The sequence below is a fragment of the Lycorma delicatula genome, chromosome 1 (genome assembly GCF_047948215.1).
Source record: "Lycorma delicatula isolate Av1 chromosome 1, ASM4794821v1, whole genome shotgun sequence".
Classification (NCBI taxonomy): domain Eukaryota; kingdom Metazoa; phylum Arthropoda; class Insecta; order Hemiptera; family Fulgoridae; genus Lycorma; species Lycorma delicatula.
This window is the reverse complement of record NC_134455.1, coordinates 66,467,455-66,482,663: the sequence shown is the minus strand read 5'-3', so window position 1 is coordinate 66,482,663 and position 15,209 is coordinate 66,467,455. Positions and strand designations below refer to the sequence as shown.

The 15,209-nt window shown below is 30.0% G+C and overlaps 1 protein-coding gene across 1 annotated transcript in view; it reads left to right on the top strand.

Moving 5' to 3' along the window:
* The window catches only part of LOC142319074 (sodium-coupled monocarboxylate transporter 1-like), a 136,257-nt gene that overhangs the window by 40,234 nt on the left and 80,814 nt on the right, over window positions 1-15,209 (top strand). Inside the window, exon 2 of the mRNA XM_075355945.1 lies at window positions 14,840-15,058. Within this exon, the coding sequence (XP_075212060.1) occupies window positions 14,841-15,058 (218 nt within the window). The 5' untranslated portion in view covers window position 14,840. The remainder of the gene's footprint in view (window positions 1-14,839; window positions 15,059-15,209) is intronic.

The window sequence follows — 15,209 nt, the reverse complement described above, 5'->3', positions numbered from 1 at the left end:
CTTTTCTGACAAAGTACTGTTTCTAAATAAAATTCTAACCTTTCTTTGTTTTATTCAACTTATTCTACACCATTTTGTTCAGAATTAAATTTCCCTACAAGTTTTATTTAGAAGTTTTGTTTTTATTAACTATTTAACAATATTATTGTACCTCAAACATAAAAAACACGGGTTTTTATGCTTACCCCCTATTTATCGGTTTTACCCCCATATTTCTCAAAAAGGACTACAGATACGGTTCTGGGACCTATTTTATCCAATTTTCCAGATCAAAACCTGTAACAAATCATTAATTCTCCTTCTCAATTAAAGTCTTATAAATCTCCGTACAACCTAATTTCACCGGGGTAGCTGAAATCTGAGCGAAATCTTTCACCAGCCGTAACTCGCACACGAAGTATTTTAGGACATATATTTAAATGAACGTTTTTCATTATTTTTTGTTGGGTAGAATAGGTTAAGAAAATCGCGGGAGATCTTCATAATATACCGTGTACTTTCCTTTGATGCATTTTATTCTTTTAAAATTATTTAGAATGCATTGGTCAAATTGATAAGTGAATATTGAAAATGTTCACATTCAACAGATAAACATGTATATATACGTAAGTAATATGAAGTGTGGTCAAAAAGGGTTCTCAGCTAAGGTTAAACCGAACTGTGCCCCGAGACATCTTATTATTATAAAAATAATAATAAGCTGCAAGAGTCTTTTAAATCTATGTCTTGTGCCATACTGTATATGCTTGTACACACACACACGCGCGCGCGCGCGCACACACACACACAAACACAATAATAATAAATATGAATGCAGCTTACGTTTTACATGAATTAAATTTTATACTTATCAAGTAACCTGAAAAAGTTCCAATTAGTAATTCTTAATAGTTGTCCAAAAATTATTAGTATGTTTTTTACATAATTACAAATCTAACGGCCTAAAATTTTGCAACTTCTAGTAGACACATTTTTTAATTTATTAATATAAATTTAAAAGTGGGAAAAGCCCCAGGAGTTGATAACATCCCTGGAGAGCTAATCAAGGCCACTGGAGAAAAACTAAGAGCTGCCCTTTATAATCTGATTTGTGAGGCATGTGAAACAGGAAAAATGCCAGAAGATTTGAAGATGTGTGATGATCCCGGTACCAAAGAAAGCAAGTGCGATAAAATGTGAAGCCTTCCGCACAATTAGTCTAAATTTCTTATGCATCCAAAATCTTAACATCTGTACTACTGCAAAGAATAGACAAGAGATTAGACACGGTCCTGAGTGAAGATCAGTTTGGCTTCAGAACAGGAAGAGGTGCGCGAGAAGCTATATAAGCACTAAGATTATTAATATAAAAGAACCTAATGAGTGAAGAGCCAAAGAACTGGCTAATTGAAGAGATGATATACATGTGTATATTACCTTAATCGACCTTGAAAAGGCGTTCGATAATGTGAACTGGGACAAAATGTTCGTGATACTCAAAAAGAGAGGGATCAGATGGAAGGATCGAAGGATCCTTCCATCTGATCTGGTCCTTATGTAGAAATGAGGAGGCAACCGTCAGAGCGGGAGGAGATCAAGAAAGAGTAAAAGTGCACGAGAGAGTAAAGGAGGTAATACATTAAATTAGGGAAGAAGTCAGAGTGGGCATTAGCATCCAGGGAGAGAAAATCGATATGCTTCGATTTGCGAACTACATTGCCTGATCACAGATAATGAAAGGACATGATCGACGTTATTGAAAAAAATGGACGCCATATTAAGTAAAAATTACGATCTTAGAATAAACAGAACAAAAACCAAAACAATGGTATGTGGTCGGTTATATAGAAGTGCACAGATTAAACTGAATGGTGAGACTTTCCAGCAGACTAACGAATTTAAATATCTAGGCAGTATAATTAAGCCAGACAGGAGAAGTTTCAAGGAAATAAAAATGAGAATTGCGCAAGCAAGAACTGCCTTCAACAGGAGGAAACACTTGTTTTGTACTACCAATATAAATTTGGATATAAGGAAACAGCTTCTAAAAACGTACGTGTGGAATGTAGTTCTGTACGGAAGCGAAAGTTGGACGATCGGAACTACGGATAGCTGGAGGCTTTTGAAATATGGTGGAACAGGTGAATGCTTAGGCAGAATTACAAATAATGCAGTACTTAGCCGGATGAATGAAGAACGGAGGTTCATGAATGTTGTTATAAAGAGAAGAGATGTGCTAATTGGCCAATATTACAACTGCTGTTGTAATATTGGACTGCTCCAAAATGAATAAAAAAAAAAAATTGAATGGAATAATTGAAGGGAAGAATCACCTGGGAGAGGAAGACTGGAGTATATCAAGCAGATAACGAGGGATGTGAATTGTGAAACCAATGTCGAGCTGTAAAGGAAGGCTCAGAATAGAGGACTTTGGAGGTCTTGTTGCCAACCAATCATAGGATTGAATACCAAAGAGAGATAGAGACATATATTTGTTTAAAAGTAAATTAACTACACTACGCAGCAGCCTACTACTCATATAAGGGTTCCTTAAAATTTTTTATTACGCGTCAAAATCAGTATAAAAATTCAATTATATAAATAAAAGATTAGATAAAACATACTTTGTTAAAAAATGAACTAAAATTTTGAAGTTCATCTTCCTCCAAAAAAATATTCACGTTCCTCTTAAAACACTCCATTAAAATTATTAAATGTAACTCATTATTTTTTAATACATCAAGTATTAAAAGTAAACCGGGTTTGTTTAACGAGGTAGCTTTCTTCTTCCAATAGATTTACCATTTCCTACTTAAAATAGTCATTCGAACCTAAGAGGCTGGTAATTTTGGATCCCTGACTACGGTGTGACTTCAAGAAGAAAATAACATTACATTGCTCTTTTGGAAAATGAACCTATATCACTAAAAAAAAATACCCATAACTAAAATGGTTGCTGAATGAAGATGGTGATAAATTTAGGGTTTACTTTTCTGTCAGTTTTTATTAAAAGAAAAACAAATTGATTAAATCATCTCAATTAAATTTATATCTACTTGTAGAATTGGCTATTTAAAAATACATATTATGGATTTTTTGAATGGTAATAGCAATTTATAAAACATCTTTTTAACTTGGCGAATAAAATACACGTATACTTATATCTGCTAAAATCAATTTATTAAGACAAATAAATATAAAATGAAATATTAAAATATTGTTGGGTAATGTAACCTTGACATTGAAACCGATAGTTCTTGATTGTGTTAAATACAGATTATTTTCCGATTCGACTATTAATTATTACACAACAGTCAATTATCGTTTTCCTTTCTGTATTTGTTTTCGTTCTGAAGTTATTTCTTAGCCACAGTGGATAATTTAATCGTTCTATAGTTAATAAAATTTTTGCGTCTTTTTAAAATTTCTTACCTTCGCATTATATATCTGTATTTATAATTGACATTCTATGTATCTCAAAATTCGCTAAATAAAAATTAAAAAAAAAAAAACCTGATGTGAACACCACATGACTTCCTTGTACGCCTATAAAATTACACATTTTTTTAAAATGAAAAGTACGTAAAACGTTATTTCAGTAATAACTTCTGATATTTTTTCATTTTCTTTTTATTGTTATTATTGAATTATTATTTATGTAAAAACTTTTTGCAATCAGAGGTTAGTCATTATTAATAAATCAATATATATATATAAATTAAAGAAAAAAAGTTAAAAAATATTGTATATGAAGTCGTCGTACAAAGAAGTAAAAATTGAAAGTAATTTTATTACTTCCTTGTACGGTACAAGGAAGTATTGTGATTGCGAAAAATTTCGATTTTCAGATTTCAACGGAAATATCTATTTTGAACATCCCTAAATCCATTTTGACTAGTTTCGGTGCGACGTCTAACGTACGTACATATGTATCTCGCATGACTCAAAAACGATTAGCTGTAGAATGGTGAAAGGTTGGATTTAGGACTGCTTTAATACCTAAGTTATAAGTGAAATAAAATTTTATGTACTTTTCATTTTAATTCAAACATTTTTACAGAGGTTAATAATTTTATTAATAAATCAATGTTTTTAAATTAAAAAAAAAGTAAAAAAAATTATATGTATATGAAGTCGGATTCGATTTATTAAAGAATTGGAGGATCATATCTCACTTTCAAATGAAATAAGTTTAAATGAAGTGCAGTAAAATATGTGTGTATGTAATTTAATAGGCGTTCAAGGAAGTCTTGTGATGTCCACATCAGTCTTTTCTATTAACGATGCAGCTTCATTTCAACACTCAAACATTTCTTCAACGGACTAAAATAAAAAATACACAAGACCTATTTTGTTTTTTTTTAAACTTATTATCTCCTGCATAGTAAGTTTTATGATCAACGGTATTATAATTATCAATCATTTCTTTTTCTAATAATAGCTGACATAAATAACATAATAATATACAATAATAGCTGACCTAATAATAAACTTATTAAATGTTAAAGTATATCTATACTATTATATAAAGAGGAAGAGGGTTTTTGTTAGTTCGGGATAAACAAAAAACTACCCGATCAATCACAACAAAATTTTTACCCATATTTCTTGGCATAAGTGAGAAGGTTTTTAGATATATTTAATCTCGAAAACTCTCTCTCTCTCTTTATATGCATATATAAAATCTTCCAATCAGAAAGTTTTTTTCTTTTATATATATAAATATATATGTAGTAATAGAGATTGGTAGTAATAGAGTAGGTCGAAGCACAAACTTTAATCAATTGAATTGTGAACTGTGAGTGTCTACACTGTGTGAGCTGGGTTTGAACTGAATCTCATTATGTATATCTAAACACCAATTCTAGATTTTCTTGAAATTCCGAGTTTCAGGGGTTAAAACAGATTTTTGAATTTTTTTTGAAACCCTGTTATTTTTTTAATTTCTCGGTAACAAATGAAGAAATCTACCTAATTTTTTGTGAATGCAATCTTCATGACAATAAATCAATTTCTAGGCTTTTTGAAATTCGACCTTGAAACGTGATGAAGAAAAGTAACAAATATTTTGAACATTGATTGTAAATTTTCCCGATCCCGTCTATAGTAAATGAGATATTCAGTAGATTTGGGACTGAAAATACTCTTCAGATAATTATCTAAAAACCATTTTCGGGTATTTTTATCCCTACTTTTTTAAGGGGCGCGGGCGCTGTAGCTCAACCAAAACAGTCAGTGCCACTGTTACTATATGTGTGACTGGCTTCACCTGCCTCCAGTTACTTGACTAAAAACCATTAAATAAAAAGATTGACCCCTACGAGAAACGCAAGTAATCATATAGCGCGGGCGAAGCTGCGACGGAGCGCTAGTACTTTATACATAAAATATTACTACAAAATAATTCACAATTCAGAAGCCGCTATTGAAAATTATTTTGAGCACATATTTATGTATATTACTGAATGGGATACATATAAATCTTGCTCTTTTTTGTTTTTAATTAGTGTTATTTAAAAATTCATCAACAGAGTAATATTTTTTCCATAAAAGAAAATCTTTTAATTTTGCCATTAATAAATCAGTGGGAAAATTTTTCAGATTGTTCAACAATTTATTAAAAATGGCAAAAAAATCATAAGCATCTTTCTCGTAAGCCGAAGTACTGTGTTAAATAATACGAAAAGAGTTACATTTTCTGGTTTTATCAATTAAATTTATATCTACTTGTAAAACTGGCTATCTAAAAATATATATTACGTAATTTTTAAATGATAATGTGATTTATTAACGTTTTAAAACGCTAAAATAATGATAACAACGTTGGCGTTTTACTAAAGCGCTTCAGAACAAAACAGTACGACTTGATTTTGTTACAAAAAAAAGTCGGTTTCATTATTCCACGAAATCTTGTCTCTAATACAACAACCACAAATTTCATCCATCCATTCATTCCCACCACCATAGAGGCATTCACCACTCATTCGAGTGGTTTCAAACCTCTGAATTATTAAAAATTGCACACAGTTTTCCTGAAAAAATATCTGGAAAATAAGTTAAGAACGTTCGTCGATTTTTTAACTTTATTATTAAGCGATTTATTAAGCTTCAAACTCACAAGCAAGATATAGAGCGTCCACTAGAAGTAAATGCCTATTTTTAGGTTTTTTCATTTGTTAATGCCGAATTTTAATTAGTCTTTTACTATTATTTGGTTAGATCCGTCAAATTTTTACGATTATTATTAGTGATTGAAATTTGTGGTATTGACCAACAACAGTTATGGGAAAGTAGCCAGTGGGGAAAAGGAGTAACTGTTAGACGTTGGTAGCGTACGGATGTTTCCATTTCTTCGTTCTCATTTACTATGAGTTTTTATGACGGTTCATAGTTGCCGGTTCATTTCGTGTGAAGTGTCAGTAGAAGCGTGAGAGATTAAACTGCAATCGTACGTGTGGTTTTCTTTTTTTTCGAAAGAGTAAGAAAATCAGTAGAACTCCCGTCACCTCACCGACAGGGAGTATAGAAAATCTGACGATTATTGAGATGCCCCTCGCGGGAACTTATTCAATAGGTATTGAAGAAGTTAGGTCTACGGAGAGTAGAACCAAGAGAAAGCGCAAGGAAAAAGATCTATGTGGCGGTGACTTGGTGGACTTAATCACCAGAGTCTGGAAGATGTGATGATTAGCCACGTAGTAGATAAGAATACAAAGCGTGAAATGAAGCAGGCAGAAGCTGAATTATTGAGGCTAATGAAGGATCTAATCAAATTTAAAGAGAACAGTGCCAACTGTCAGTAAAAGTTCTATCACGACCCAGTCTGACGAGTCAAAGTAATGAACGAAAGTTGCCACTCAGACTCCTGCCAATTAGGGGTCCGATGAGGTCATACAGACCGCTTATTGAAAAAGTCAGAAGGACCTGCTGGTTGGACTGATCTTAAGGTGAAGGCCCAAGGAGTGCTTTCAACACATCCAATTACATGGGGAATCACTCCTAGCTAGGAGAGAGAAGGAATGAGAGCGGTAGTCTACGACATCTCGGACGGGGCAACCTCTGGACTGAGGAAAACGATAGATGCCAGGACAACATGGGTTAAGCGCCTCGCGTAGGGTGGTAAACTCAGGCCGGATGGGTGGTAGTGGTGAATCCGTGAATCAGAGTGCGGGACGGAGTTAATAAACACTAGGGATGGAGAGGGCAGGACGATGGTTGTCCTTACGGAGGCTGTGGACAAGGTAATCAGGAAAGAGGCAGGCGTAAACTTCAGCGCCGGTGCCAGTGTTGGACAGAGCCTTAAAAGATGGTGGAGTACTGCGGATGGAGGACTACAGATTTTATTTCTTATACTTTTTTACTTAAAAATTTTGTTTAATAATGTATTAAAAATTATTAAATAGGTTTGTTTCTTTTTTTATGTTTTTCAGTTTATTTTTCTTGTGAACTATATTTCTTATAAAATTAGTTTAATTTTTTAACATTTTTTTTTTATTGTATAGATTTCAAATCTTTGTTTTTAAACGATTTATTAACAAATATTGTTCAATGACCAAACTGCTTTTTGTTATTTTACTCTTTATCTTTAATTTATTTAATTTTTCGTAACTTTTTTTTTTAATAAATTTATTTTATTTATAAACCTATAAATATTTACACATTTTAATTTATTTTTCTGCTCATTTGTTTTCATGGAATTAAAAACTCTTTTTTTATTTTTGTTTACAACTTGTTTGCAACCAAAGTTATTTTGGTTACTGTTTCATTTCTTTCAAAATTCTATTATTTTTTAATTTGTAACATGTAGGATCTTCTTACAACACTGGTAGTCCTTTTTTATGAAAGATTCTCTCGATTTTCTACCGAGTTTACTTGATTACATTAATTTTTTTTTGTATAAATAGTTTTGTTTTACTTTTCCATCTAGCTCTTTAGAAGGTAAGTCCAATTTGGGTTGAAGACCAATCGATCCTATTTGAGCATACGCGGATTTCACCGGATCCTTATGTTTTGACCCCTAAGGATCCGAAAAACCGGATGGAAATTTTCTGGACCTTCGTATGTACGTGTGTATGTTGGATGTCGCCCTCTAAATCACTTTATATCTCCAAAACTACGGGACCAATTTTGACAAACTCGGTCGGATTACTTCTATGTATGGGGCATTGATGCCATTAAATTTTCAACTTAAAAGGCCAAGGGGGTAAGGTTGTACAGCAAGGTTATCCTCAGTATCTCAAGATTTCGCCTAATTAAGGTCTTATTTTTCTTAGGTACATTTGTAAACAATTAATATTTCCAAAAAAAACTTTGTAAGATCGCACCCCCACCCAAAAATAATGCTCTAAATAAACAAGTGGCTAAGCGAGTATACCGCGTCATTAGTACCTACTCTCACCACAAGGAGCGCTAATACAGCACTGACGTACAGGTGCTAGTCGACTGCTATGTTGTGATGTCACAGGTGAGCGGTAGAATTAAATAAATGAATAATATTTTAAGTGTAAAAAATAATTTAAAGAGGCCTTTAAATTCTTTAATTTTCTTTTTGAAGCGGTTGATGTCAAATATTAAGTCTCTTATTTATTTACCATTTCTTCAAAATCTTTTCTAGTTTGTCCTTCCTTCTTTATCTTGGTTAGTTTTCTTATTACAAAAAAAAGAATATATTTTTTTAATTAATCTTTCTTCAACCATTCTCTGAAGCTGGCCATAGATCCTAATTTCATCTGTTATTTATGTTCAGTTTCGAGTTTGATCTTATCCATTATTCTTATCTTCTTTAATGATATTACCCAGTATTTTCCTTAGTATTCTTTCTTTCTTTTTTCAGTCTTCTAACATACCTTTACATCACATTAAAATTAATGTTTCTGAATTTTTTTACTATTGCATTGTAGCGTCATAATTTAACGTTTTAGATAAGAATTTTTTATTAGATGAACTTCTAACATTCATAAAAGATTTATTCAACACATTTTTTTCTTATTTTAACACTTCTTTTTCATTTTGAAATTAATATTTATTCCAAGATTTTCTAAATTATTTTTATGTAATGTTCCATAACTTGTTTTGAGTACATCTAGAGCATTTTTGGGTATATATTCTATTTTTTGAAATGAAATTTAGAGATAAACTTTTTCTACTATTTCCTTGGGAAGTTCTAATCTCATTTTAGTGTTTTCTAAATCTAGTTGTATTACAACCAAATCACCATCAAAAGTAAAAATTACACTGAAATTGATTGATCCATAATAATCATAAAATTACAGACAAAAATACAAACATAGTAAATTGTATATATCCCTCCACTAAGCTGGTGGGTAAAAAAAATTAAAAACACTTTAAAAAGTTGATTTTTATTAATAGTCTTTATTTTCAGCCAAATAAAACTTGGAATAGTGAACATTATATAAATAATTAAACAAGTGCATACACAGTAACTAATAAAGTTAGATTGGCTTGATCTAAAACTAGGTACCTTCATGTAATAATTTGTGATGATTATTTTACCAACTTTCAATCTATAAACTATAATAAAACCTGTACTGATTAAAAATAAAAATGAAAATAATAAATTTTACAACTTATATTAACTTTACAATTAATTGAATCTTATATTGAATATTAAAACTGATATTTTGTTTTTAAAAAAAATCAATGACCAGATATTTTTCTATTTTAGTAGCTAATTTTTTCCAAGCACGAAATTACTGTGCTGAATTATCAAATAAAAAAATTTTCTTTCGTTACTATCCATAAATATCTTATTGAAAATGATTGTTGGGTATAGTGTCTGACAGCTGCTTATCCACCAATATTAGCTTAATAAATTTTATAAATTTAAGTCATTACATTTCATGAAAATACTGCTTTATTATGCTGTGTACTTGTGCACTCTGTTTTACTAGTAAATGTGTTCCTAAATTTATTATTGCTCTTTAACAACTTTTTCTTTATAGAAAGCATTTTAAAAGATATATTTCATGCATTATGATTGCTCTTTACACTGGTCTAAACACTATCTAAACTACGTTTCCTATCTATGTATACTATTTAAACTCTTATCCTCACACTAAAACTCTGTAACTTAATAATTATCATGAAATTCATGCTACGGGAGTTTCTCTAGATAATTAATTTCTTTATGGTAGTAGCACAGTAATAAATTAATTGATGAAATATTTATTTGGTACAGCTGGAGCTCCTGGTTCTCATGAGTGCAACAATATATAGTTTTCTTTTAAGCAAATTCTAGAGTTCAATGTAGTGTAGGAGGAAAACAAAGTTTAAAACTAACATAAAATACTACTTTTATAATACATCTGGCTGGCTAGTTAGTGTAGTGATTAGCATGTTAGTTTTTAAGACATAGTCTTGACTTTAATTCCCAGCCAGTGTATGTGATATTTCTTCTTCATCTACAATTTTCAGTTCTCCTTCCATGCCATTATTGGTGAAGAAGAGAAAAATTCTAAAGCTGATTGCATTAATGAAGTGGACCTAAAAGGCCCAGCTTTAAAGTTCCTTATTGTGAATAGATGTGATGGCAATTTACCTAAGATTAGTTTGTTCATTTTATTCAAAACAATTACATGTGCTGGCAGTACTGTTATGAACGTTAAGAAGAATACTGTTAGTCTACGTCAACAGTTAGTGCACACTGTAGGTACACAAAAACACCAACACTATACTGTTGGTACTAGATACTAAGAGAGTGGAAGATCTAAATGTTTTTGAACCACACAGCTTCTTGAATAATCCAAAAGGTGTTGTATCAACGCAAAACAATTGCAATCAATTTCAGTGAAGGGGAACTTATTAAAGGCTACCCAGCCAAGTAGTAAATGGATGGTAATTATTTACCATTGAAGAAATGAAGATATATTCTTGTCTTCCTTTCATGTTTTAAGGTTTAATGTGCTTAAGAGAGTAAGGGGTAGGATAAAACATCTAGATATAGGAAATATGTTCCTCTGAAATTGGAGTTCAAGAAAAGAAACAATTCACAAGTTTAGTTGTCTTAATGCAAAATAAATTTGTTGTAATTAAAACAACAGATAAGAAATTCCTCGCCCAAGTTGCATCATCCAAGTCGTTGAGCACATCATCTCTTTGTCATCATCAACTCATATCACATCATCTGACTGGAATCGTAAAACAAATCATTCCAGCTCTTTTTTTAAGTCCATGACAAATCCATTCCACAAGCATAAATAAATCTTAAGCCAAAGTAACAGTGAATTGGAATATCAGGCTATGATAACTTGTTAAATATAAAGTCAATTGTTTTTATTATTAAAAAAATATAAAATTTTGTTTTATATCTAGTAAAGCTCTTTTACTTTACTCAATTTTATTTTTTCATTAAAAGAGAAATGCAAGATTTGCATAAATATTGGAGAGATGCAAGAAAGATTAATATGAGTGTTTTTAATGTACATCATGTAAAGCTGGTTATGTGTATATGCAGCATTTATCATATACTTTTTATCAAAATCCTTCTCTTATGTAAGTAAAAATTTCATTATCTTCATCATAATTCTTGCTATTTAGATTTCATTATACTTGTATATATATTTTTCCTTAACTTTACTCTTAGATTCACTATAAATGTTAAGTTTCAATAGCAAAATGTATTTTTCAATACTCTACTTCTATATTATTTTATGCTAAACAGAAGTTTGACAAAAATTAATGTTACTCTTAAGTAACAATGGATGTACCCAGGATGAATACTTAGATAAATATCTGCATCCAATTTCACTCGTTGCTAAGAAAGAAAGGTTTTTCACAGACAATACCAGTGTGATTAGACAATAACTGAAAAATAATGAGAATTATGTTACTGCTCTTATTAGAACTTATGAAATATAATAACAAAGTAACAGAATTGTGCAAGAACTATCTCTCAAAAAAGGCCTGGATAGTTAAGATCAATGATCTAGAATGTCTTTTAATTTTTATAATTTGCAATTTTTTTGTATTAATTTAGTCCCCCTCCCTTGTACAGTAGAATCTCATAAAAAGTATTAAATTTATGTTGTTCATTAGAAATACTGTCATTATTTTTACAATTATGATCATAGGAATCTTAATTTTTTATCAAAGGTTAAGATTTTATATACATAACAGTTTCATAAATTTCAAAATATCATTAATCCTATTGATTTAATAAACTGCCTACATGATTATATTTGTTTCATATTTAAAAGTGACTTAATAGGACTTTTTTTGTGAGATTTAAATTTTTTTTGTAAATTAAAACTCAAATTGAAATACCACAAAAAATTAATCCCATACTTAACACTTGTAAGTAGTATAATAATCCTTCAGTCTAGAAATTTATCCATGATAAAATGTAAGTTGATGGTATAAAGAATCATCCCCTCCCAAAAAAAAGAAAAAAAAAATTCAACTCAATTTAGAATATCAGTGAACTGGTTTTATAAGATTTATTAAAAACTAAAAAAAAGTTTCAGTAAATTGGAGTTAACGCTTTAACTACTGATGGGATATGTATATCCTGGAGATGTTTAATACTGTACAAGATATAACATTACCTTAATCACATCTATACATGTCCCATTCGTATTTTATACTCTATAGCACCCGTGAAGTTTGTTTTAGTTGACTAGTTGAGTACCAGACTGCAGCACCAGCTGACTTATAGCAGTGAACAATATATCCCAATATTTCTCACCAATTCTGTAGTGTATTGTAGAAATTCATGATGTTCAGAGGTTAAAAGTCTATAGAAGCATTTTCTCTAGCAAACTGCATAATTTGGTAAGTGCAATTTATTCTATGCATTTATTTTTTATTATTGTCAGGAAATATATGTCCTACTGGTATTTTTCAATGTAATTATATGTTCCAGCGGTACTGAAACATTATCACTAGTACATATTGTAACGTATATTTCATAATCTTTTCTGTGAAATACAGTTGCAATTTGTTGTATATAACATGAAATAATAATGAATGTTGTATGTAATAATGAAAAAAATATTTTTTATTAAATTTATATGTTTTGTTTCAAATTTATATAAATTCATATTTTGTTTTCAAAAATTAAATGTATATCAACAATACAAATATACAATAATAAAATTTATAACACATTCATTTTATATTTATATCCTTATTTAGCATAGGTAATCTCCTACTGTATTATTTTTTACCAATAAATTTATATGTTGTTGCAGGTAAAATATGAATAAAAAGTGCATTACAATTGAAAAATTTGTAAACAATTAGAAAGAGAAAGATGACTCTGATAGAGTTGGATTATCCATCTGAAACAGAATCAGAACAAGATAATGAACCACAATCTTCAGTAACTGTCATGAACCAGAAATTAGTAAAGTAAGCTGAAAACAAAAGGATGCTCAAAGAATTGATGTTGACTGTCTAGAAGCAATTGCCTTCTACAATAAAAAAATGGGAGGTGATCTATCTGTCCAAAACGTTTCATTGTATGATCTCAATAGAAAATCAAGAAAATGGTGGAAGAAAGTGCTTTACAAATTATTAATGCTAAGTGTCATAAATTCCTGGATTTTATATAATGAACTGAAACATAAAAAGATACCATTATTGAAGTTTCTAGTTTTTTTACCTTAGCAACTAATATCCATAGGAAAACAATATTCTAAAATAAAGCATAGCTTGGAACTGATTGTCCCTCAAAAGTAGCAAGTTACTGGCTAATGTGGGTGATCACCTACCACATTAGGGATATACAAGACAAAGAGTGCTAGGTGCTCAATAAGAAAGATTGAAACTCACACCACAAAGTATATGTATCACATGGCAAATTCCATTAGGCAAGAATTGTTTTACACCTTACCATACCTAAATTTTGTTTTTATGTATTCAGTGTAATTATTTAGTAAATGTGAAATTTGTTATTAGTGTTACATATGATTTTATGTTAGATTAGTACATGTGTTTATTCTATTATAATTTCTTTTTAGGAATTACAATTTTATTACAGAGTGGTTTGAATTATTATGTTAATGGTAAATATTTACTGTTGTTCAAAAACTGATTATTCAAAAATTTAATTTCCTTGTTTATATTTGAATTTTTGTGTTTTAAAAATTTGCATTTTATATTATATATTATCTGAAAAATAAAATTCTTTTGTTATAATAAAAATATAGCAGTAACATTTTCTTGTACAAGATGTATTAGCAATTTTTATTGTTGTAGTAGGTTTAGAGTTCTATTAGAGGTATTACTTTGGAAGATTACTATATTAGAGTAATTTCTTTACAAATATTCTTTATGTTGTAATTTTCCATGTAAGTTAGTTTTGTGCAAAGTGTAAGTTACATTCTGCAATAAAATAATTGTGTAAAAAACATAAGTGTTGCAATATTACTAAAATATTTTCTTTCTGTTCAGTACAGTTGGGACTATATGTCCCATCTCCCTCTCGGGTGCCCCACAACCATTATCAAAAAATGAATGATTACATCCTAGTAAGAGTTTTTTACTTCAAAAATAACCCAAAAATGAGATTTTAGTAAAAAATGTGGTAGTGAAAGGATTAAACTTAAATTATATAATTTTTTAATATTTATGTAAAGATATTTAAAAGCTTGTTAAGTTATAAATTAAATAAATAAATAGACTTTTCTGAATTTCCTGCTTAACACTTTTACATACTGTTAAAATATACAAATTTTTTGTCTAATAAATTAATAACAATTTTTCTGCAGTTTCTTTTATAATGTTATTCTGTGGATCAAGAATAAGATATTAAAAAAAAAAATGAAAAATTTGTAATAGCATGATATTTATGGATTTTTTATTTTATAAAAAAATTATTACAGCAATTTTTACTTTTCAGGATGGGGGATGCACAAAGAGAGATGTTTGGTTTTGGATTGGTGGACTATGGTGTATTTGGATTCATGTTACTAATATCAGCATTGATAGGCTTTTATCATGGTTGTAATATCTTCAGAAGTAAGAAGAAAAAGCTACCAGAAGTCAATGTTGCTGGAAATTTTCTCACTGCTAATGGACAGCTCTCTACACTGCCTGTTGCACTTTCAATGCTTGCCAGGTAATATTTTTATAATATATATTATTATTTCAGATACACTTGCATTCGTCCACATGAAGCATTCTTCAGCTCGAATTGACAATTGGTGACAATTAGCAAGAATCAATATGAACTTTATTCTTTTGCCAAAAAAGGCAAAATATTTATTTTC